General features: G+C 46.3%; 1 protein-coding gene and 1 pseudogene across 3 annotated transcripts; one reads left to right on the top strand and one right to left on the bottom strand.

Moving 5' to 3' along the window:
* Window positions 1-489: 489 nt before the first annotated feature.
* DGKA (diacylglycerol kinase alpha) lies at window positions 490-22,438 on the top strand. Of its 3 annotated transcripts, none has more exons than XM_039216842.1 (24): window positions 490-664; window positions 6,027-6,165; window positions 6,586-6,659; window positions 6,985-7,117; window positions 7,374-7,448; window positions 7,912-7,961; window positions 8,325-8,399; window positions 8,588-8,707; window positions 8,821-8,935; window positions 9,912-10,000; window positions 10,151-10,270; window positions 10,453-10,551; window positions 10,766-10,849; window positions 11,057-11,130; window positions 11,291-11,365; window positions 12,049-12,134; window positions 12,226-12,315; window positions 19,552-19,712; window positions 19,964-20,028; window positions 20,734-20,824; window positions 21,104-21,302; window positions 21,413-21,533; window positions 21,722-21,782; window positions 22,052-22,438. In XM_039216842.1, exons 2-24 carry the CDS (start codon window positions 6,102-6,104, stop codon window positions 22,133-22,135), a joined length of 2,205 nt encoding a protein of 734 aa, XP_039072773.1. In that variant the 5' UTR covers window positions 490-664; window positions 6,027-6,101; the 3' UTR covers window positions 22,136-22,438. The 3 variants fall into 3 exon arrangements, with proteins under 3 accessions (XP_039072773.1, XP_039072774.1, XP_039072771.1); XM_039216843.1 differs by lacking the exon at window positions 490-664 and adding an exon at window positions 1,402-1,465; XM_039216840.1 differs by lacking the exon at window positions 490-664 and adding an exon at window positions 5,405-5,614.
* On the bottom strand, window positions 11,643-11,808 carry LOC120219967 (annotated as a pseudogene).
* Window positions 22,439-22,514: the final 76 nt, after the last annotated feature.

Below are 22,514 nucleotides of genomic sequence, written 5' to 3'. Positions count from 1 at the left end.
GGAGCAGAGAGACAGACTTTCTCCAACGCCTTTCACCTCCCTCAGATCTCCAGATGCAACAGTACTCCCAAACGCTATTACTCAGCTGCTATATTTCTGATAAAAATGGAGGAGTCTCTTCCAACAAGCTTGTCTGGAAACAATCAAGAACTGCTTAGATCCCTCTGTTTCCACTAGAGGGCCTCATGTATTCATTCCTTCTCTCCAACCCCCACCAAAAGTATGTATATACTGTGTGTGTGTGTGTGTGTGTGTGTGTGTATGTATGTGTGTGTGTGCGCGCATATATACAACATATATACACCACACATGCACACCCTCCCAGTCGGAGTTTTCCCCTCCCCCTCTCTTCTACCACCAGCTGTTAAGAGGAAAGATTCCAGGAACTCAAGCCCTTGTTACTGTGCCCTACTTCAATGAAGGTTAGGAGGGGTTAGACTGGGTTGGGGCGGGGCCAGGGAGCAGGATGCCTGGGTCCCCAGTTCCTACCAGTAAGTCTTAGGCCTCTGCCTATCTCCCTTGCAGTACCAGCCTCACCATCATCCATGCTGCCCCAAGAGCCTTAACAACTTCAGAGCAGTTTCCAGACAGGAGGAGCTGAAAAGATCTTCTCTCACCCTTTCGTTTGGCCAGGGCCTTCTACCCCACCTGCCAAGGCCAGCAGGTAAAATGGGAGGTTTAGAGCATGGAGAAAGAGCAGACACAGACCAGAGTGCACCTAAACCACCCCAGAATTAAGGGAAGGCCTTGAGTCTTGAGAGAAGGAGGTGTACTTACATTGGGGAAAACAAGTCTGAGCCATCTGGGGTTTGGGTTTTAGGGAGGGGAGGAAACTAGAGGCAAAGTAGGCCTTGAATACTGTTAACCAGTGCAGAGCCCATGGGAGGAGGGAGGCGTTTGTGTGTCAGGATGTAGAGTCTGGGACTCTGGGCTTGCTACTGTGGGATCTTCTGAGTATGAATTCGGTCAATGGTGGATGGAAAAGAGTTGGGAAGGGAAGTCCCCAAATGGCAGCAATTGGGAGAGGGTTAGACGTTGCCTAGGTGTGCCATCGTCAGTCCCGCCCCCTATCTTGGCTGCCCAGGTTTGGGATGAGGGGAGAGGTTATGAATGATTACAAGAAGGGAAGATGTATAGAAAACGAGCCGTCTCGAGGCGGTAAGATGAGAAGCGCAGGCTGTGGAAGAAAGTGGCGCAGACCAGAGCCCTACAGATATTGGGGAGGTGGGAGGATCGGGCTCGGCGAACTGGAAACAGAGGCCTCGCCAGACTGGAGTTCCCGGAGTTGGGGGCGCAGGTATTGGGCGCAGGCGGGCCGGCCGGGGTCGGGGGCGGGCAGCTGTGTCGTCAGGAACGGGGCGGCCTCGCGGCGGCCGCGCCTGCCTGGTCCGTCCCCTCCAGCCCAGCTCGGGCTCCAGCTCCCGCGCCGCGCTCCGGCTCCCACCGCGCGCCCTCCGCAGGCAAGGTAGAGACCCCGCGAGCCCCCCGCGCCTCCCTCCCTCCCACCCGGAGCAGGAGGGGGCGGGGGCCGCGGGAGGGGCCGCCGTTTGGGCTGGGGTAGGGCTGCTGGGCCGAGAAGGAGGAAGCCTGACAGCTGGAGCGGGTAACTAGAAGGGTTTGCGCCAGGACCCGGGGGGCACCGGGAGGATGGGCTAGAGCCCAGTAGGCAGCGTCTCCCCCAGACCTTCCCCTCCACCCCTCCAGCTCACTCGGAGGGATGGTGAAGCTCGGCTCCTGGGGACCCGAGTGGAAGCAAAGCCCGTTTTGGAACCTTCACAGCACTGCATGGGTGCAGAAGGGTTCTTGTTTGGCCTCCTGGTCACCAACTTCCCACCCCGTCCTTTCCACACCTGTCACCGGGAAGTTTCTGAAACTACCTGGATCTGAATCCCACGTTTCACCTTTAAATTGGGGGAGGGGGGGAGGGAAGGGGGGGAATAAGTCTTAGTGAGGAAGAAATTATTACTGGGCATCTCCTCCGCCTCCGAACGTACGAGCCCACATCCCCCAACCATGCCAACATCGTAACTTCCTCCTGTACTGCACACTGACACATGGGCGCGCGCGCGCGCGCACACACACACACACACACACACACACACACCCCACCCCTTAATCAGGCAACACTCCCACCTGCAAGTTTTGTGGAGGCTTACCGAATTTTGAAACTTCAAGCCAAATGATTCCTTGGGGGCGGGGAGGGGGGCGGGCGCACTGACTAGTAGCAGGGATGGGCAGGAAATAACAGACCCTCCCTCAGTCCTGGGAAAGAGGAGGGGGACGCAGGCCCTGGTGTGGTTAAGGAATTCAGAAGTCCAGGTAATCATGCCTGGGCTTGCCGTTTGGGGTTCCTTGCTGGGTCAGCCTGAATGTTCTAGGGGCATAGCTCATTCTTCAGTAATGGTAAATCTGTATATGACTTGAAATGGGAGTGATGAATGTTGACGTGAAAAAGGAAACTTTAATGTTCGCACTGGCCTTGGAAATCGTATGTGCCTCTTGGTTACCAGCGATTTTAGTGTGTACTGTTTAAAATAAGATCTAGAAAACAGAGGCACTGAGATTTAATGGACATCTAGAGTCTGGATGTAACCCTGAGAGAGTGGCTCTCTGACTGGGCTTCAGTTTCCTGATCTGTAAAATGTGAGAGTTGGTACCTCTCAGTTCTGAAGATGTTCTAGGATTCTCTGCCTCCAAGTCAACTTACTTTCTCACCCCAGGTTGGTAGGGGTGGGCAGGGAAGCCAGGGTAGGGAAGGGAAGGGTGAGTCACAAAGAGCTGGCAGGCGGGCAGCAGACCCACCCCACCCTCCCAGCCCTGGCATTCGCCTAGACTAGTCCAGGTTATAGCCTCAGGGTTGGTATGGAGCAGGGAGGACAAAATTGGGTTTGTTTCAGCTCTCTAGGGTCCAGGATCTTGTAGTTTATTGCAGCTCAGCAACTCGGGCAGCCAGACTTTCAGTGAGAGAAGTCAAGAGCACAACTGAAAAGATACCAGGAGCCCTTATGTCCAAGGTCCCAGCCCAGAGGTATCCTTGGACCCTGACAGTCTAGTTTCTCGCCACCTCCTTACCCTCCCAAGGCAAAGTGCAGTATTCTAACACTACATGTCTGTGCCTGAGATGGTATAACAGGGGCAAGTGTACAACTGGGCTTCACTACTGCTAGGGTCCTTAGAATTTATGCCTTCCTGTGTCAAAGACATCATGTTTCCTAATCTCCAGATGTGTTTCTCTGTGTACCACCCTTGTATAACAACAACAACAACAACAACAACAAGAATAACTAACATTTTCTGAGTTCTTCCTCTGTACCCTACCGTTTGCTAAGTATATTGCATGTATTATCTTACTTAATCTCCAGGCTGTGACTGATTTCTCTATGTACCCATTTTACCAATGAGGAAACAGGTTCAGGAAGATGAAATAACTCACCTAAGAGCTAGGATTCTAATCCATGCCTGTCTAATTAAAACATCCATTCTCTTAAACTCTACTCTAAATTACATGTAAGGTCTCCGGGGGGCTAGGAAGGGTCATTGTGAGAAGAGAGACATGCCATCTCTCCTGTTCATCGTCCCTCCTTTGCTCTCTCCTTGTCACTTTCTCTCTCAGATTTCATTTCCTAGAATCTTGGAGCCATCTAAGAATCCCTAAGTGTAATCAGAGAGGCTAATTAAGCCATACAGGCCCAATTAGCCCTAAGACTATTATGTATTCATTAGATCTGTTGGCAATAGAAGTTGGATTATAGTCATTGAAAAGAGCCAGGTGGGTGGAGTCCTTTTCTCCAGAATGTAAGTGTCCCAGAACTCCCTTCTTAATGTTCCCAGGGACCCCCAGAACAGGAATGGTATACTACATAGACAGGAACACCAGAGATGGCCCAAGGGCAGAGGCTGCAGAGAAGATTCTTGCACAATCAGAAAGGAAATTCTTGTAGGCCCTAACTGCCTCCTCGAGCCTTACCCAACAAACCCTCAGTAAGTGGGCAGAGGGGAGGCAGGAGCCCTAGGTGGAGAGCCACAATAAGTGCTTTTTAGCATGATTCACTCATTTAACAAACATCTACTTAGCACCTCCTATATGTGTTCCAAATTGTTTCATATTCCCCTGTCAGGACGGATGCTACGGAATCCCAATGAACCATATTTGGACTAATATTTCCAACATATGGCTCCTAACTTTACACTATTTGTACAACCAATATGGAGCACCTACAACATACTGAGTGCCGTTCAAGGTATTGGGGATATAGTGGTGAACAACCCTGACAAGTTCCTGCCCGTGTCGAATTTACACTTTGGTAGGAGAAGACAAACAGTAGACAAAGAACAAATAAATTAGCAAGATAATTTCCATTTGCGATAAGTGCTATAAAGGGAACAAAGGAGAGTGCTGTGCAAAGAAGGGGGGCTACTTTAGGAGAGAATGATCAGGGAAGGTCTCTTGAAGGAGCTGATATTTCTGCCTCGGCAAAGAAGTCTGCTCTGCCAAGAAGGGGAAGGGTGTCCTAGGCAGAGAGAACAAGAAGTCTCATGGCCTTGAGCAGGGAAGAACTTGGCTTAAGGAACAGAAAGGAGGGCAGTAAGAGTAGAAGGCAGTGTGTGGAGGGAAGAGTAGAACACGAGGAGGACAGGGGCAGGCAGAGGCCCCGTCGTGTGGCTCTTGGGATAGAGCTTTGACTCCTCCACTTACCACCTGCCTTGGGAAGTCCCAACGTCTTCAAGCTCATTTCTTCATGTGTGGAATGGCTCTACCAGTAATTTCTTCTCGCATGGGATTTGATTATAGCTATTAATACAGTAATGACTACCATTTTTGGAGACCTTCTATATGCAGGTGTTACACTGGGTACATTTCACACAGGATTTACCTTAATACTCACAACTGTGACACATAGGTATCATTCATCCCATTTTACAGATATAATTTGTCCAAATCACACAGCAGTGTCCAGAGCTAAGGATGGGACCCAGATATGGCTAATCCTAGTTTTGCCTGACTCCTATACTAATGTAAGATATAACTGTTATTGCTGTTATTGAATCCTCAAGCCCAGTTGCCCTCTGCGACTTGGCCCCTGAGTCAGTGGTCAGCATGATCCACGTGATGGTCCCTGGGTCCCACAGCTAAAAGTTAGGGCTCCCTAAACACTGCTAATCTAGCAAGGTGTAAAGAAAACACTGAATCTGAGACTCCTGCACTCAGCTCAACCCTCCTAGAACTGCGAAGCCAGACGAATAGATGCTCAGAGATTTCTTCCCCTACCTCCTCCCAATCTCGCGCCCGCCTGGGGTCCCCGCCCTTCCACAGTGGAGCTCTGCAGGACGTAGGCGGGGCCACGGCCGGGACCCGGCCAGAGCCAGTTCTGTGTCGCGCGTCAAAAGCGCTAGAGGTCGTTGAGGGGCGTGGGTGGTTCGGGAAGTGGGTGGCTGAGCAGGGCTGAGGACCGAGGCCCGGAGGCGGAGCAAGATGGGATCGTGGCCGGGGAGGCGTGCCACAGACCCTAGTAGAACCACCCGAAAGGCAGAAGAGCTAGGACTGCGGGATGAGAGATGGGAGAGAGCGCTGGCTCGGGAGAGACTGCGAAGACTGGGGGTAGTGGGAGAAAAGGTAGAAACCAGCAAGAGAGAGGGACACACCCACAGAGAGCTACAAAGACTGGGAAAGCCGGGATGGGGTGGGGGTGGGAGTTGGGGAGGTGTGGGTGGGAGGATAATGAGCGTGTGGGGAGAGTCGGAGATGAACTGAGACAGATTGGGGGAGAAATCAGAGAGCTGGAGAGGGATGCAGAAACGGAGGGGAGAGAGTCAGAGATGAGTCAGAGAAACAGAGACATAGGACAGACTCTGTAAGGGAGAAACAGACACACGGGAGAGGTACACAGGGAAAGCAAGAGGCTGGGGAGGGACTCAGAAAAGGAAAGAAGAGAAATGTAGGAGTGGAGAACGAATGGAGCAGACAGAAGCAAAGACAGGAAGACAGCTGGCTCTTACCACCGCATACTCTTGTCATCTCCCTCCAGACTGACCCTTGGAAGCAGAGGTCCAGGCAGCATTACCAAGCCACCTTTGTGGCCCTCCTTAAGGATAAAAGAAAGATGGCCAAGGAGACGGGCCAAATAAGCCCCAGTGATTTTGCCCAGCTGCAGAAGTACATGGAATGTGAGTCTTCCTTTCAGTCCTCAAGTTCAGCAGCCTTACCCCAGAGAATCTCTGCTCCTCATCCCCACCTCCTCTAGTTTCCCCAGCAGCCTAAAGCCAGCCATTGGCATGGGAAAGGGGGGAGAGAGAGATGGGGAGACATTTCCGGTCTCAGCTATCCACCCGCCTTCTCTGAACCTTGACTGCCTGCCCCAAGTCTCAGAGAAGAGATGTAAAGAGAGGTACCACATCTGGAACATCTGAAATGTTATTTTCTCAGTATTTCTCTCTTCATTTCTGTTTCTTGGAATTCTGTTTCTGTCTTCTCTCTTTATCTCACTTGACTCTTTATTTCCTGTTGGATGTCTGGGTGGGACTCTGGCAGAGGGCAGGAGAGCCAAACCAAACTAATGTTCTTCTTTCATCCTCTTCACACCCTAGACTCCACCCAAAAGGTCAGTGATGTCCTAAAGCTCTTTGAGGATGGTGAAATGGCTGAATATCTCCAAGGAGATGTGAGTGGCATCTGGGAAATCCTCTCCTTGACCAGCCCCTCCTGTCTTTGATTTTGCTATCCCACTAGGATCCTCAACTTCAAGGGATTATTCTGAACCCATCTCTTGCTATCCTCCCTCTAGATACCCCAGCATCCAATGTTACTATGGCTATTGCTATAGGACAAAGCAAGAGATTCTGATTCAGCACTCAGCCTTGAGAAGAAACTATACCGCTGCCTTGGATGCTTCTTAGCTCTATAACTTATTGTCTCTGTCCTCACTACTCCTTATTCTTCAGTCCAATCCTGCACACTCCCTAGGGTAATTCTTGTTCTCATCATAGGCCATTGGATACGAGGGATTCCAGCAATTTTTGAAAGTCTATCTGGAAGTAGATAATGTTCCCAATCGCCTAAGCCTGGCACTGTTTCAATCCTTCAAGACAGGCCACTACTTAGAAGACACTGTGAAAAATGGTATGATCATATAGGTGGGACTGGACTGGGCTGGGCTTCCAGAAGAAAAGTCAAATTAGTATGGGTTTTGGGGTGAGAGTTGAACTGAATCATATGTTGGGGGCAGAGTTGGGGAAGAGAGGTAGAGGACAGTCATGCTGGTCTGGGAGCTGGAGGGAGGAAAGTTAAAGGGAAGAGTTGGAACAAACAAAGACAAAGAGAAGAGCTAGAGTGGAGGGGACCCCAACCTCAAATCTGCTGTACTTTCTGTAACCAGATGTGGTATGTCTCAGTGATGTCTCCTGCTACTTTTCCCTTCTGGAGGGTGGCCGGCCAGAAGACAAGCTAGAATGTGAGTTGCCATCCTGGACTGGAAGAGTGGAAGAAAGGAGAGGGGAGAGGAGGTGTTCCCCAGCCTTCTTTCTCCCATTTTTTCAGGATTCCTAAGGGCTGACAGGGCCAGGCAAAGATGGGACCAGAGAATGGACCCATTTCCTCTGTTCCCCTAGACTCCTTATACTTAATGCCATCCACCATTGTTATCCCAGTTCCCATGTCCTATATGTTTTAATGTGGGTGGCCTGGGGTGTTCTTGGGTTATGGGAGGTATGTACTGTCTCCCCTGTTAGATTCACCAAGAGTGGAATCCAGGCCTGTTTCCCCTCCCTTTTTGTCTCCTTTCTCAGTCCCAGCACCAGGCTCTGGGCTCTTCATCTGAAAGATCTCTCCCATGTCTTTATTACCCCTGTATTCTGTTATGAATTTTTGGGGTATCCCTCACAAACTGACCCTGGCCCCCCTAAAACACCCCACAGTCACCTTCAAGCTGTACGACACGGACAGAAATGGGATCCTGGACAGCTCAGTGAGTTGGGGGACCTGTATGCTGGCCAAGGGAGTATGTGTCCATTTGTCTGTGCCCTCCTGTCCCAACTCTTCCAAGATCCTTAAGAAGCAGAGGAAGCTAGAGGGAGAAGTCAAGTCCTCCAGGACTAAATTTGGGAGTGGGTCCCCAGCTCCTGCCTCCTAAAAGTAGAGGCTAGAGACATGAATTGGGGGCTGCCTTACAAACATACCAAAACACATAGACCCTCATTTACTTGGCAGAGACACCTGAGAATGAGAGGTGGCTCTCGGGGTGGAACCCAGGAACCCTGATTTCAGAGAAGAGTTTGAATGGTGGTAATGAGGTGGGATATGGCTGTGGCTCTTACCTTTTGGCCCCCAGGAAGTGGACAGAATCATCATACAGATGATGCGAGTAGCTGAATACCTGGATTGGGATGTGTCTGAGCTGAGGCCGGTAAGGCAGTTTTACCTTAATGTCCTTCCTTCTCCCTGATGACTCCTACATATATCTTACCCCATTCTGACAGGCAGCCAGGTTCTCTGGGCTAGGATGGCCATGGGCTGGATGTGCTAGGGGGCAGTGGAGAGGTGTCAGATCAGAGAGGCCATTCACACCAAAAGTCCCCTCCATTCTCTGCTCAGATTCTTCAGGAGATGATGAAAGAGATTGACTATGATGGTAGCGGCTCTGTCTCCCTAGCTGAGTGGCTCCGGGCTGGGGCCACCACCGTGCCACTGCTAGTGCTACTGGGTCTGGAGATGGTGAGTAGGAGAGATGTGTGAGGACAGGTAGGATAGCTGTTTTGGGGTGTGTTTGCCAGAGACTGTCCCTCTAAGGGCTTAGACACTCCCTAGCATATGCTGTGCCCTCCCAGACTCTGAAGGACAATGGACAGCACATGTGGAGACCCAAGAGATTCCCCCGACCAGTCTACTGCAACCTGTGCGAGTCGAGCATTGGTCTTGGAAAACAGGGGTTGAGCTGCAACCGTGAGTGATGGGGCCTTGGAGTGTGGGAGCAGAGGAGCACCCCAGCTGTCTGCGGGACATGGTGTTTTGAACTTAGAGTTGGATTTGAATCCTGGGTTCTGCCATTGACTAGTTATGTGGGAAAGCCACACACTTTCCCTTCCTTCCTTTCTTCCTTCGTTCTTTCTTTGTTTTCTTTTTCTTTCTTCCTTCCTTTCTTTCTTCCTTTCTTTCCTTCCTTCCTTTTTTTCTCTTTCTTTCTTTCTTTCTTGAAATATAGTTGACACAATGTTACATTAGTTTAAGGTGTACAACATAGTCACATAACTTCTTTAAGCCTCAATTTAAAATGAGGTTTTAAACTGAAAATGAGGTAATTGCGAGCATTACATAAGTTGGTGCATGAAAAGTAATTCACAAGGTATGTACTCAATAGTACATACTATTGAGTCTACAGTAAAAATTAACTATTATTATTATTTTTTAATTTTTAAAAAATTTATTTCTGAGAGAGAGAGAGACAGTGTGAGCAGGGGAGGATCAGAGAGAGGGAGATACAGAATCTGAAGCAGGCTCCTGGCTCTGAGCTGGCTGTCAGCACAGAGCCCGATGCGGGGCTTGAACCCACGAACCGTGAGATCATGACCTGAGCCAAAGTCGGTGGCTTAACCGACTGAGCCACCCAGGCGTCCCTTATTATTATTATTATTATTATTATTAAATTTGGGCCTCCTTTGCATCTCCCAGCTGAGCTCCTGGCCTATGGAAGGAGTGGAGGTAGGCTTGTGGTAGCAATTGCTCTTTTATGGGGAAGAGTGAGCAAAAGGCACAGGTCTTGGACGTGAGCCCCCACCTCAAACTTTAATTCTCTACCACACTTTCACAGCAAGGGCTTATATGTCTTGTTTCAACAAATGATCCCGCCTTATACCCAGGTAAGGAGGAAACAGGGGGAGGGGCTGCAGCTAAGGCTCTGACCTTCTTCCTTCTTGCTCAGTCTGTAAATACGTCGTTCATGACCAGTGTGCCATGAAGGCCTTGCCTTGTGAAGTCAGCACCTATGCCAAGTCCCGGAAGGACATTGGTGTGAGTGATCCATACTGCCTCCCCTCTCCCACCCCACATTACCACCTGCATCCTGGCCCTGACCCTAGCCCTTGGCCAGTTACTGCCCTCAGCCCTTCCACCAGTCTCTGCTCAGACTCTCTCAGACAAGGGATTGCCTTTCTCCCCAAGGTCCAATCACATGTGTGGGTGAGAGGAGGCTGTGAGTCTGGCCGATGCGACCGCTGTCAGAAAAAGATCCGCATTTACCACAGTCTAGTCGGACTGCATTGTGTGTGGTGCCACCTAGAGGTCAGTTTGGGAGCTGTCGCCCAGCCTATGCTTTGGGGCCCCTTCCTAAACTGCCCTTTCTACACTGGCTTCCCTGACTGCGTCTTCCTGACAGCCACCATTGTCTTTTCAGTACTAGACCCTCAAACTGAGAGATGATAGGGTTCCCTTCATGATGTCTGCATGCCCACCTTGTCTTTCAGATTCATGATGACTGCCTGCAAAGCATGGGTCATGAGTGTGACTGTGGGCTGCTCCGGGATCACATCTTGCCTCCATCTTCCATCTATCCCAGTGTCCTGGTGAGACCCTTGGGCAGTGCGTAAGAGGGGACAGGAGGGGTGCTTCCCTGATTAAACACACACACACACACACACACACACACACACACACACACACACACCATGCCATATAGAGCAGAGAGCCTATACTTTTAGGATTCAAGTCACATTCTCATCTGTTTAGGGATTCACACACAATCCAGTTTTCCTTCCCTTTGCTTCTCTCCCTTTCTAGGCCTCTGGACAGGAGCGTAAAATTAGCAAAGCAACCCAGAAGACCACGGATGATTTCAGTTTGAACACCTTTGAGGCTTTACGGGTACAAGTTGGGGGTGGGTTTTTCTTGGCTGGAGCCTTCATGGGAGGAAATTAAGTGGGAAACCTGGGGAATGGTGCCTGTTCTCCAGAAGCCCCACCATGGTAGGGGAGAGGGAAGCATCTTGGGGGAAGGCCAGCCTTCTGCTCCAGGGCCTATCTTAACTGACAAAATCCTGTTTTCCTTATCCTTGTTTTTTCCCAAATGCAGATTGACCCTGTTTCTAACACCCACCCACTTCTGGTCTTTGTGAATCCTAAGAGTGGTGGGAAGCAGGGGGAGAGGTGAGAAGAGATATACTGGGTCTTCTAAGATGGGGAAGGAGGACCGATAGAGGTTGGGAATTCTGTGTATATGGAGGGGACGTACTTGAAGAGGATATCAAGAGGGTAGGGTACAGAATAACCATCTCTTGCCATGAACTTTCCTTTTTCCCTCACACAGAGTGCTTTGGAAATTCCAATATCTACTAAATCCTCGACAGGTGTTCAACCTCCTAAAAGATGGTCCTGAACCAGGGTGAGTATTGGTTAGGGGCTGTATCACAGTGTTTGTGTGTGTCTGCTTGTGTAAGTTGGGGGAGAGCAGAAAAGAGTACATGTTGGTAGGGTTAGGGGACCTCAAGAAACCAGATTTCAGAATGCTGCCTTTACTAGCACCACTGGGTATCCCCCATCTCTGAGTTCTCTGGTTATTCTTTGCTTTGCTCTCAAAATATACAGGGGCACCTGGGTGGCTCAGTTGGTTAGGCATCCAATCCTTGGTTTTGGCTCAGGTCATGATTTCATAGTTCGTGGGTTCGAGCCCCGCATTGGGCTTTGCACTGACAGCACAGAGCCTGCTTGAGATTTTCTGTCTCCCTCTCTCTCTACTCCTCCTCTGCTTGCTCTCTATCTCTCTCTCAAAAGAGACATTAAAAATTTTTACTACACTTGATCTTAGCCAAAAGGCTGAGAAGCGATAACATTAAAAAAAATGTTTAAAAAAACCCAAAAAAGATAACCAGTTTCTCCCTAACCACTTGAGATTGGCTATAACTTTCCCCATTGTATTTTTTTCTGTGCCCTTAATAGAAACAAGTTTTTTGACAAAGGGAAACGGGGTCATAAAGAATGAAAGATAAGAAGTAATCTGCCTGTCCAGGAGTTGGTAGCCTTGGTCCTATTGTCCTTCCTTATCTTTTCTCTTCCCTTTTATTTCAGGCTCAGATTCTTCAGAGATGTTCCTGGTTACCGGATTTTGGTGTGTGGTGGAGATGGCACAGTAGGCTGGATTCTAGAGACCATAGGTCAGTGCAGGGAGAGGCTCTGGGAAGGGGACTGGGACATTGGCCTTCAAGAGCTAACTCCCTCCATCCATCTCTTGACCTGCCTCCCTAGACAAAGCTAACTTGCCAGTTGTGCCTCCTGTTGCCGTGTTGCCCCTGGGCACTGGAAATGATCTGGCTCGTTGCCTAAGATGGGGAGGAGGTAAGTGATTAGAAATTGTTTTCCTGAAAGATAGAGGGGGTTGGGTAGGAAGGAAAAGGCACATGGAGAAGGTGTCTAGGCATCTGCTATAGAAAGAGGGTTGGGGAAGAAGAGAGGCACAGATGGGTGGTTACCAAAGTGGATTGTCCCAAACGAAGAAAGCTTTGGAAGAAGCAAGGACCACAGTATGAACCTAGAAGGGTCAAAGGTGACAGTCCCCTTCTCTGTATACCTAAATATATCCTTCTGTTTCTCCCAACCAATTTCAGGGCTCAGAGAATCAAGGAATATGGAGGTAGGGAAGGATAATGTGGGAATAAGAAAGGTTATATAAGAGCTAAGTCACTTAGTGATGGAGCCAGCAAAGAGCTTGGCCATGATTCATTCAATCAATCAATCAACCAGTTAATCAGAGGTCATTCATTCATAATCTTTTCTTCCCAAGTCAATTGCAACAGTCTCTTAAATATAGGCTCTGATTTCTAGTCTCTTTTTCTCTTCAAACAGAAAGAGTTCGAGGGATGATATTGGTAGATAAAGAAATCAGGGTAGGGCAGGTTGAGTTTGAGGTGTCTTGGTTTGAGGCTATTGGATTCAGGGTCCAGCTCTGAGATCTTGAAGATTATGAAATAGGGAACTGCTAAGGAGAGTGAAAGGTATTCTAGAGGTGGAAGGAGTTGTGTAAGACCAGAAGAGCCACCAAATAGCATGGTAGTGCCTGCATCAGGGAAAGTGTGAGTCACTGATTATGACTGGGACATACAGTGCAAGGTGGGGAGTGGGGAAGGGAAGGACTGAGTTGAATAGGGTGCAGATTATGGAGGGTCCTGAATGCTGTGCTGAGGAGTTTTTAATTTTACTCTGCCAGAGATTAAGAGCAGACAGCCCACAGAAATTAATATTGTTTTGCATTGTTTGCCTTGTAGTGTTTTAAATTTTTTTAACTTTGGTTATTTCTAAGGAGGTCATATCTTCTTCAGTTCATCACTTTTTAGCTCCCCGCTATTCAGTCATTAACTTTACCTTTCTAGCCACTGAGGCATTTGAAAGTACAAACCCTGAACCATGGGGAACACTTGAACTCATGAAAAATATAACTCAAAGAGAAAATAGGTATATATATAAATTACATTCTCTCTATATATAATAAAAATTACTGTGTATATAAAATATTATTTCAGAATGTAAAAATATCTCTGAGTGCATATTATTTTTTAATTTCTATTTTTTAAAGTTTTATTATTTAAGCAATCTCTACACCCAATGTGGAGCTCAAACTCACAACCCCGAGATCAAGAGTTCCATGCCCTTCTAACTGAGCCAGCCAGGTGCTCCTCTCTGACTGCATATAATAATCTAAGTCTTGTATATAAACTATATGACCAGTTTTTTGGGCCAGCTTTTTTTTTTATTTTATATTTTATTTTACTTTATGTTTAAAGATTTTATTTTCAAGCAATCTCTACACCCATTGTGAAGCTGAAACTTACAACCCCAAGACAAAGAGTCACATGTTCTGCCAACTGAGTCAGCCAGGTGTCCCAAACGAGTTTTTAAATCTTCAATATATAACTTTGGTTTTACTTACAATATTAGACCCTCTGAAATCGTATATTTGGAGTCTTCACTGTGTGTTCTCCAAATGAGACTCTCATAGAAGTTTTTGCCAATTCAATCTAAATCATGAAATACTGATGTAAATACAACACTAATGAAAATTTGTGTTGATATCGAAAAAAAATCATAAGATTTGAAGAAGAGATGAAAGGAGTACCACAGTGAGAGCTCTGTGGAGGATGGATTGGAGGAAGGAATCAGAACAGGAAATTACCTACACTGCAACAGTCCAGTCAAGAGATGCTGAACACTAAAGCAAAGGAAAGAGCAGTGCAGTTCATGAGGTAGACACCACAGTACTTGTAATTAATGGGTTATGGAGGAGTCTTAGGACATTTTCTAGGTTTGTGAACTGAGCATATGAGATTCCATTTAAGATAGAGAATACAGGAGGAGGACCAGTTTAAGGAAGATCAATTCAGCTTTGTCGTGTTAAGTTCAAGTGTCAGTGGAGCACCCAGATGGAGATGTGTGGTGGGTAGTTACAAATAGATGTTAGGAAAATACACAGTTGAGAGTCACCTGTTCCTAGTAAGTCATTGACATTCTGAGAGTGGTTGAGTTACCCAAGGAAAGAGGTAAGAAGAGAAGATGGACAAAGATGGAAGATCCTAGTAAAACACCCTATTTAACAGTTAAGCAGAGGAAGTTGCATTATTAAAGAAGTCTGTGTTCGTGTATGATTTTTACTGTAACAAATCGCAATAAATAGTGGATTAAAACAACAAAAGTTTATTGTCTTACAGTTCTGGAGGTCAGAAATCCAAAATAGGCCCCACTGCACTAGAATCAAGGTGTTGGCAAGGGCTGTGTTTTTTCTAGAGGCTCTAGGAGAGAATTCTTTGCTTTGACTTTTCCAGTTTCTAGAAGCTGCCTGTATTCCTAGGTTCATGGCCCAGCTTCCAACCAGCAATGTTATCGCTCCAACCTCTGCCTCCATTGTCACATCCCTTTCCGTGAGTCTTCTTTCTCACCTTCCTCTTTCACTTAGAGGGACCCCTGTGATTATATTGGGCTTGCCCAGATAATCCAGGATAATGTCCCCCATTTAAAAATCCTTAATTTAGGGGCACCTGGCTGACTCAGTTGGTAGAGCATGCAATTCTTTTTTATTTTTTTTTAATGTTTATTTTTGAGAGAGAGAGAGAGGGAGAGAAAGAGAGAGAGAGACATGGAGACACAGAATCTGAAGCAGGCTCCAGGCTCTGAGCTATCAGCACAGAGACTGACATGGAGCTCAGACTCACAAACCATGAGATCATGACCTGCACCAAAGCTGGACACTCAACCAACTGAGTCACCCAGGCATCCCGCTAGAGCATGCAATTCTTGATCTCCAGGTCATGAGTTCAAGCTCCATGTTGGGTGCAGAGCTTACTTAAAAAAAAAAAAAAAAGAATCCAAAGCCTCTTTTGTCATGTAAGGCAACATGTTCACAAATTCCAGAGATTCGAATGTAGAAATCTTTGGGGTGCCTGGTGATCTCAGGGTTGTAGTTTCAAGCCCCACACTGGATGTAGCAATTACATACATACATATATACGTACACACCTATATACATATACAAAATCTTTAAAAAGAGAAAGGGTTCAGACATATTTGAGAGGCCATTATTCTGCCTGCCACAGACACTAAGAAGAAACAGTCAGAGAGGGTCCTCTGTAGCTTAGAGAATGATATTTTAGAGGCCAAGTGAGGAGTTTCATGAGTTAAAAATGAGAACTAAAGATATACTGTTGGTTTTGGCAGGAATTATTGGCAATCTTTGCCAAAACAGTTTCAGCAGGGTGGCATCGTGAAAGGCAAATTACAGTGAATTGAGCCATCAGTGGAATGTGAGGAAGTAGAGACTTACTTTTTTTAATCTTTTTTTTTCCTGATTACAAAAATAATACATGATTGTGGCAAAAAAAAAAAAAACAACTCAAACATTTCAGATATACATGCCAAGAGAGTTCCCTGTAATCTACTTCCTAAAGTTTTGGAATTTTTTGCTCCATGTTTTTCTTTCTAGACACATACTCCTATGTACTTAGAAAGATCTTTCTATTGAAGATGCTTTTCTTCTTTGTTTCAACTAAACAGTTTATCTTGGTTATCGTTATATTTCAATATTTCAATGTATTTCTTTTATTACTGAATAGCATTCCATTGCATGAATATGTCATAATTTATGTAACCAGTCTTCTGTTGATAGAGATTTGGGTAATGTTCCATTTTTTTTTTTTATTACAAATCATACTGCAGTGAATACCTTACACATCTATGTCTGCACACAGATGTGAGAATTTCTCTAGGAAATATTTCTAGAGGTAAAATTGCCAGGTCAAAGAGTATAAACATTTTACATTTTACTTGTTATTTTCTTTATAAAAGTTACACAAATGAGGGGCACCTGAGTGGCTTAGTCAGTTAAGCGTCAGACTCCTGATTTCAGCTTAGGTCATGATCTTGCAGTTTGTGAGTTCGACTCCCACATGGAGCTGTGAGCTGATGGTGAGGAGCCTGCTTGGGATTCTCTGTCTCCCTTTCGCTCTGACTCTCTCTCTTTCTCTCAAAAATAAATACACAAACATTTAAAAAATAAAAATTTACACAGATAGTGTCTCAGTACATTTTAATTGTAAAAGACTTTAAAAAGTAAAATGTATAAGTTTTCACATATAGGTCTCCTCCTCCTACTCCCCACTAAATTCCATATACCTCCCCATAGATAACCACTATTTCTTTTTTTGCACTCATTTTCCTGTTTTTATATGCAGGCATGCACATTCACACACACACAACTTTTAAACAAACATGAATGGAATCATACTACAGGGACTGCTCTGGGACTTCTTTTCTCATTAAATAATATGTCTTGGGATCTTTCCATGTTAGTACATATAGATTAAATTCTATATTCAATAGCTACACGCTACTTCTTGGCATGAATTTGTCATAACTTATATGACCTTCCCCTGCTGAAGGGCATTTAGATTGTTTCCAATTTTTTGCTGTTTTACAGAGTAGCTCGGCAAATACCCTTGTACACACATCTCTGGTCACATGTGTGTTTGTTTCTATAGGAAAATTCCTAAAAGTGGAATTGCTGCATCAAAGTATTTGTTTTCATAAAACTGGATAACATTTTGATAAAAATTGCCAAATTGCCGTCCAAAAATAAAAGATCAGTTTATGCTCCAGCTAACAGCAAATAAGAGTGCTGGCTTATTTGTAATTTCATTACACTTGGTTTTCTCAGTCTCTATATATTTTGTCAATTTGATAGGCAACAAAAGTTAACTAATTGTTTTAATTTACTCTTTTCATTGTTAGAAATACTGATGGGGCACCTGGATGGTTCAGTCGGTTAAGCGTCCGACTTCGGCTCAGGTCATGATCTCACGGTTTGTGGGTTCGAGCCCCGCGTCGGACTCTGTGCTGACAGCTAGCTCAGAGCCTGGAGCCTGCTTCAGATTCTGTGTCTCCCTCTCTCTCTGCCCCTCCCCGGCTCACACTCTGTCTCTCTCTCAAAATTAACCACACTCTGTCTCTCTCTCAAAATTAACATTAAACAATTTTTTAAAAAATGTTTTATTTATTTCTAGGAGACAGAGAGAGAGAGACAGCGTGAGCAGGGGAGGGTCAGAGAGAGAGGGAGTCACAGACTGAAACAGGCTCCAGGCTCTGAGCTGGCAGTCAGCACAGAGCCCGACACAGAGCTCGAACCCACGAACCGTAAGATCATGACCTAAGCGAAAGTCGGACGCTTAACCAACTAAGCCACCCAGGCGCCCCAACAGTTTTTTTAATTATTAGTAATACTGAGCGCCTTTAATGTACATATTGGTCATTTGTATTTCTTCTGTGATTGGCTTATTTGTGTTATTTGCCCATTTTCTACTAACTTTTTAGAGTTAGTCATTTATAAGCATTTTTTTAATGTTGGGGAAGTTAGTCTGTTATATGTGCTGTAGATATTTTTCCCCCAGTTTGTATCTTTTTTTAGGTGTGTGTTTATTTTAATATAAATATTAAAATAGTAGTTTTATATTTTAATAAAATATTAAACTATTTTTAATAGTTTTATTTTTCGATAGTAGTTTTATATTTTAATATAATTGTATTTACCAGTCTGACTTTTTTGGCTCCCTGTTTTTTATTATGCTTTAGAAGTCCTTTTCCACTAAAAGATTACAAAAACATTCATTCATGCTTTCTGCTAGTACAAATTCTGCTTCATTGTTTTACATTAAAATTTTTTTAATGTTTATTCATTTTTGAGGGACAGAGCACAAGCAGGGGAGGGGCAGAGAGAGAGGGAGATACAGAATCTGAAGCAGGCTCCAGACTCAGAGCTGTCAACACAGAGCTTGAACCTATGAACCATGAGATCATGACCAGAGCCAAAGTCAGATGCTCAACCAACTGAATCACCCAGGCAGTGTTTTTTTACATTTAAATTATTTGACCTATCTTGGGGCACCTGGGGGGCTCAGTTGGTTGAGCAGCTGGCTTCGGCTCACGTCATGATCTCGCAATTTGTGAGTTTGAGCCCAGCGTCAGCCTCTGCACTGATAGCTCAGAGTCTGGAACCTGCTTCAAATTCATTGTTGCCCTCTCTCTCTGTCCCTGCCCTGCTTATACTCTGTCTCTCTCTCTCAAAAATAAATAAATATTAAACAAATCTTTTTAATAAGTTATTTAACCTATCTTGAATTAATTTTGGTATAAAGAGTGCATCTATATCCGGCACATTTTTTTTTTAATCTTAGAGAGACACAGAGAGTGGGGGAGGGGGCAGAGGGAGAGAGAGAATCCCAAGCAGGCTCTGTGCGAGCTCAGTGTGGAGCCTGACACGGGGCTCGATCCCATGACTGTAAGATCATGACCTGAGCTGAAGTCAAGCATTGGACGCCCAATTGACTGAGCCACATAGGCGCCCCAATATGGCACCCCCTTTTTTTTTTTAATTGAGTAATCTATCTTTTTCCCCATGTCTTTGAAATGTCCTCATATCCTAAATTCCCTTATATACTTAAGTCTATTTCTGGGCACTCTGTTCTTTAGTATTGAACTTCTTATTCTATTCACTGTGCCAGTATTACAGTGTTTAAATACCACTTCTTCATACTGTGTTCTCTCTGGTAGAATAGGGAAAGGAAGCATAAGAGAAAGAGAATCCTTATTCATCACTCATATTTTTCAGCGGTTTGCATTTTCTTGGCTGTTTTGTTAATCTTTCAGATGATCTTTGGTGTTACTGTTAGATGCATATATACATTGTAAAAATTCACTCTCTACTACAGTATGGAGAAAAGGGCCAGCAAGGGGCTGACCTTAAGATCAGTCCGTGGGAGGGACATCTGGCTGGCTCACTTAGGAGAGCATGTGACTCTTGGTCTCAGGGTTGTGAGTTTGAGCCCCACATTGGGTGTAGAGCTTACATAAAAAGAAAAAGAGAAAGAATGGTCCATGGGAGCTCTGACCAAGCACCTGCCCTTTCACTGGCTAGAGCTAGGAGGGTCTGCAGAATTAGAGCAGAGGATCTCTGGGAATTTGTGGGGCTGGGAGCTGAGAAGAGGGCCCTCTGAGACCCAGGGCTCAGTACTAACCTATCTTCTTCCCCATCCTTAGGATATGAAGGACAGAATTTGGGGAAGATCCTCAAGGATCTAGAGATGAGTAAGGTGGTGCATATGGATCGATGGTCTGTGGAGGTGATACCTCAACAAACTGAAGAAAAGAGTGACCCAGTCCCCTTCCAAATCATCAATAACTACTTCTCCATTGGTGTGGTCAGTGGAGTGGGGTATGGGGGCTAGGGTGGAAGTAGGGATTAAGAAGGGAAAAGCTAGAGCTAGTTAGAAAGAGAAGGTAGACGTTAAGGGGGCTGTGACACAGGGAAATGAGGGATGGGGTACAATGGTGTGAATTTTAAGAGAAGAACATGGGACATACTGCTGCCAAATGGGGGAACTAAAGAGAGAGTATTCTGTTTTGAGAGAGGAGACAGGCCTCTGATCTTACATGCCCTGAATTCCCCCAGGATGCCTCTATTGCTCATCGATTCCACATCATGCGAGAGAAATATCCTGAGAAGTTCAACAGCAGGTAAGGGAAAGGGGGGTGGGTGTGGACATACACAGTGGCACTAACCAGGTTATGGCCAAGTTGTTGTTGTTTTTTTCATTTCTTTTAATGTTTATTTATTTTTAAAGGAGAGAGAGACAGAGCATGAGCTGGGGAGGGGGAGCAAAGAGAGAGGGAGACACAGAACCTGAAGCAGACTCCAGGCTCTAAGCTGTCAGCACAGAGCCTGCAGCAGAGCCCAATGCGAGGGTGCAAGCTGTGAGATCATGACCTAAGCCAAAGTCAAACACTTAATTGACTGAGCCAACCAGGCGCCCCAGGCCTTGGGTTGTTTTTTTTTTTTTTAATTTCTTTTTTAATGCTTATTTATTTTTGAGACAGAAATAAACAGAAAGAGTGCAAGTGGGGGAGGAGCAGAGAGAGAGGGAGACATAAAATCCAAAGCAGGCTCCAGGCTTTGAGCTGTCTGCACAGAGGCCAGCGCAGGGCTCAAAGAGATCATGACTTGAGCCAAAGTCGAGTGCTTAACTGACTGAGCCACTCAGGCGCCCCTAGCCAGGTGTGACTCAGAGCACTTAGATGGGCAGTAGCACCTCTAGGAAGCTGCTCAACCAAGGCCATCCTCTCCCCAGGAGGTTGATGTCTTTCCCTGTCTCTTAGCCCTCCTCTGCTATCACTTGTGTAACTTATCCCTCCCTATTGGTCCTTCTTTTGGGGCTGATACAGAATGAAGAACAAGCTATGGTACTTCGAATTTGCCACTTCTGAATCCATCTTCTCAACATGCAAAAGGCTGGAGGAGTCTTTAACAGTTGAGGTGGGTGTGATGAGACACAATCCTACATGCTTTTCAGCTTCTTATACCTTAGTTCCCCCTCCATAGGAACCTTCACAAACTTCCCCTATTCTTGAACCTGTACTTTGACCTCCCAGCTGTCAAATCCCAATTCCTCAGGTTCTCAATATCCTAGTGCTTATTTCCTGCCATCCTTTGCAAACCTCCAACACCTGGCCTTCCCAGTTTGTCACCTGGTGGAGGGAGGGTCACATCCATGATTATGCCATGAGGTGAGGATTTGTGCTTTCCCCTTCTCAGATCTGTGGGAAACCACTGGATCTGAGCAACCTGTCCCTAGAAGGCATCGCAGTGCTGAACATCCCTAGCATGCATGGTGGTTCTAATCTCTGGGGTGATACCAAGAAACCCCATGGAGATATCCATGGGATCAACCAGGCCTTGGGCGCCGCAGCTAAAGTCATCACTGACCCTGATATCCTGAAAACCTGTGTACCAGGTGAGAGAAGCAGCCTTGGGAACTGAGTGGGCAGGATCCAGGGGAAGGCGTGGCTCCCTTTGGAGGCTCCCTGCTTCTGCAAACCTTATCTCCTTGCTTCCCACTTCCAGACCTAAGCGACAAACGCCTGGAAGTGGTAGGGCTGGAGGGTGCAATTGAGATGGGCCAGATTTATACCAAGCTCAAGAATGCTGGACATCGGCTGGCCAAGTGCTCTGAAATCACCTTCCAGTAAGGAGAACTCTGGCCAGGGGCTCTGAGGGAAGGAGTGGGGCCAGGAGAGAAGGGTCATGGGGATGGTAGGGAGGAGCTGTACTAGGAGATCTTCCTCAGTAACAAAGGGTCTCAAAATCAAGCCAAGAAAGAGTTTTGGTATTTGGTCAGTAAAGAAATCTCCAATCTGCCTTGGCCTCCCACAGCACCACAAAAACCCTCCCCATGCAAATTGATGGAGAACCCTGGATGCAGACACCCTGTACAGTGAGTATTGCCTATGCCTGCTCAGAACTGAACCCTCAGGCTTCATGGACCCTGAATCTCCATTCCATAGCTTCTCTACCCTTCCCAATGCCTGAAGTTCCCCTGTGTACCATTCCTCCCATATCCTGATGTCTTAGCCCCTGGCCTTCTTGCCATGGCCTCTCTAGGATCCTGGCAACCCCTCTGAACACAGATTTTCCCCCAAATATCTACTACTCCAGCCCCAAGGGACCAGGTCCTGTCTCTGAACATGCCTCCTTCCCTTCCAGATCAAGATCACCCACAAGAACCAAATGCCCATGCTTGTGGGCCCACCCCCTCGCTCCTCCAATTTCTTTGGCTTCTTGTGCTGAAGGGGACACCTCAGCCTCCAAGTCAGCCTTGAACCAACCTCCTCATCCCTGGACTCTACTCCTAGGCTCTGTACATTGCTGCTACACCCTCCTGCCAGCTCAGGGGTGTGTTCCTTCACCCTCACAATATTTATTATCCTGCACCACCTCCACTATGCCCCATGAACATGTGTGCGCGCGCACACACAAACACACACACACACACACACACCACCACCACCACCACCACCACCACAAACACATACATTGAAAGTGCCTCATCTAAATAAAATGACTTTTTCCCCCCACTGGGATATCTGCTAAGTAAATGGTACATCTCCTTCCTATATACCTCCACTCCGTAAATGACATAGATTCTCCCAGAAGCAAGAAGATAAAA

The sequence above is a fragment of the Hyaena hyaena genome, unplaced genomic scaffold (genome assembly GCF_003009895.1).
Source record: "Hyaena hyaena isolate Hyena2069 unplaced genomic scaffold, ASM300989v1 scaffold_655, whole genome shotgun sequence".
Classification (NCBI taxonomy): domain Eukaryota; kingdom Metazoa; phylum Chordata; class Mammalia; order Carnivora; family Hyaenidae; genus Hyaena; species Hyaena hyaena.
The sequence above is the reverse complement of the archived record's forward strand: the minus strand, read 5'-3'. Positions and strand labels throughout refer to the sequence as shown.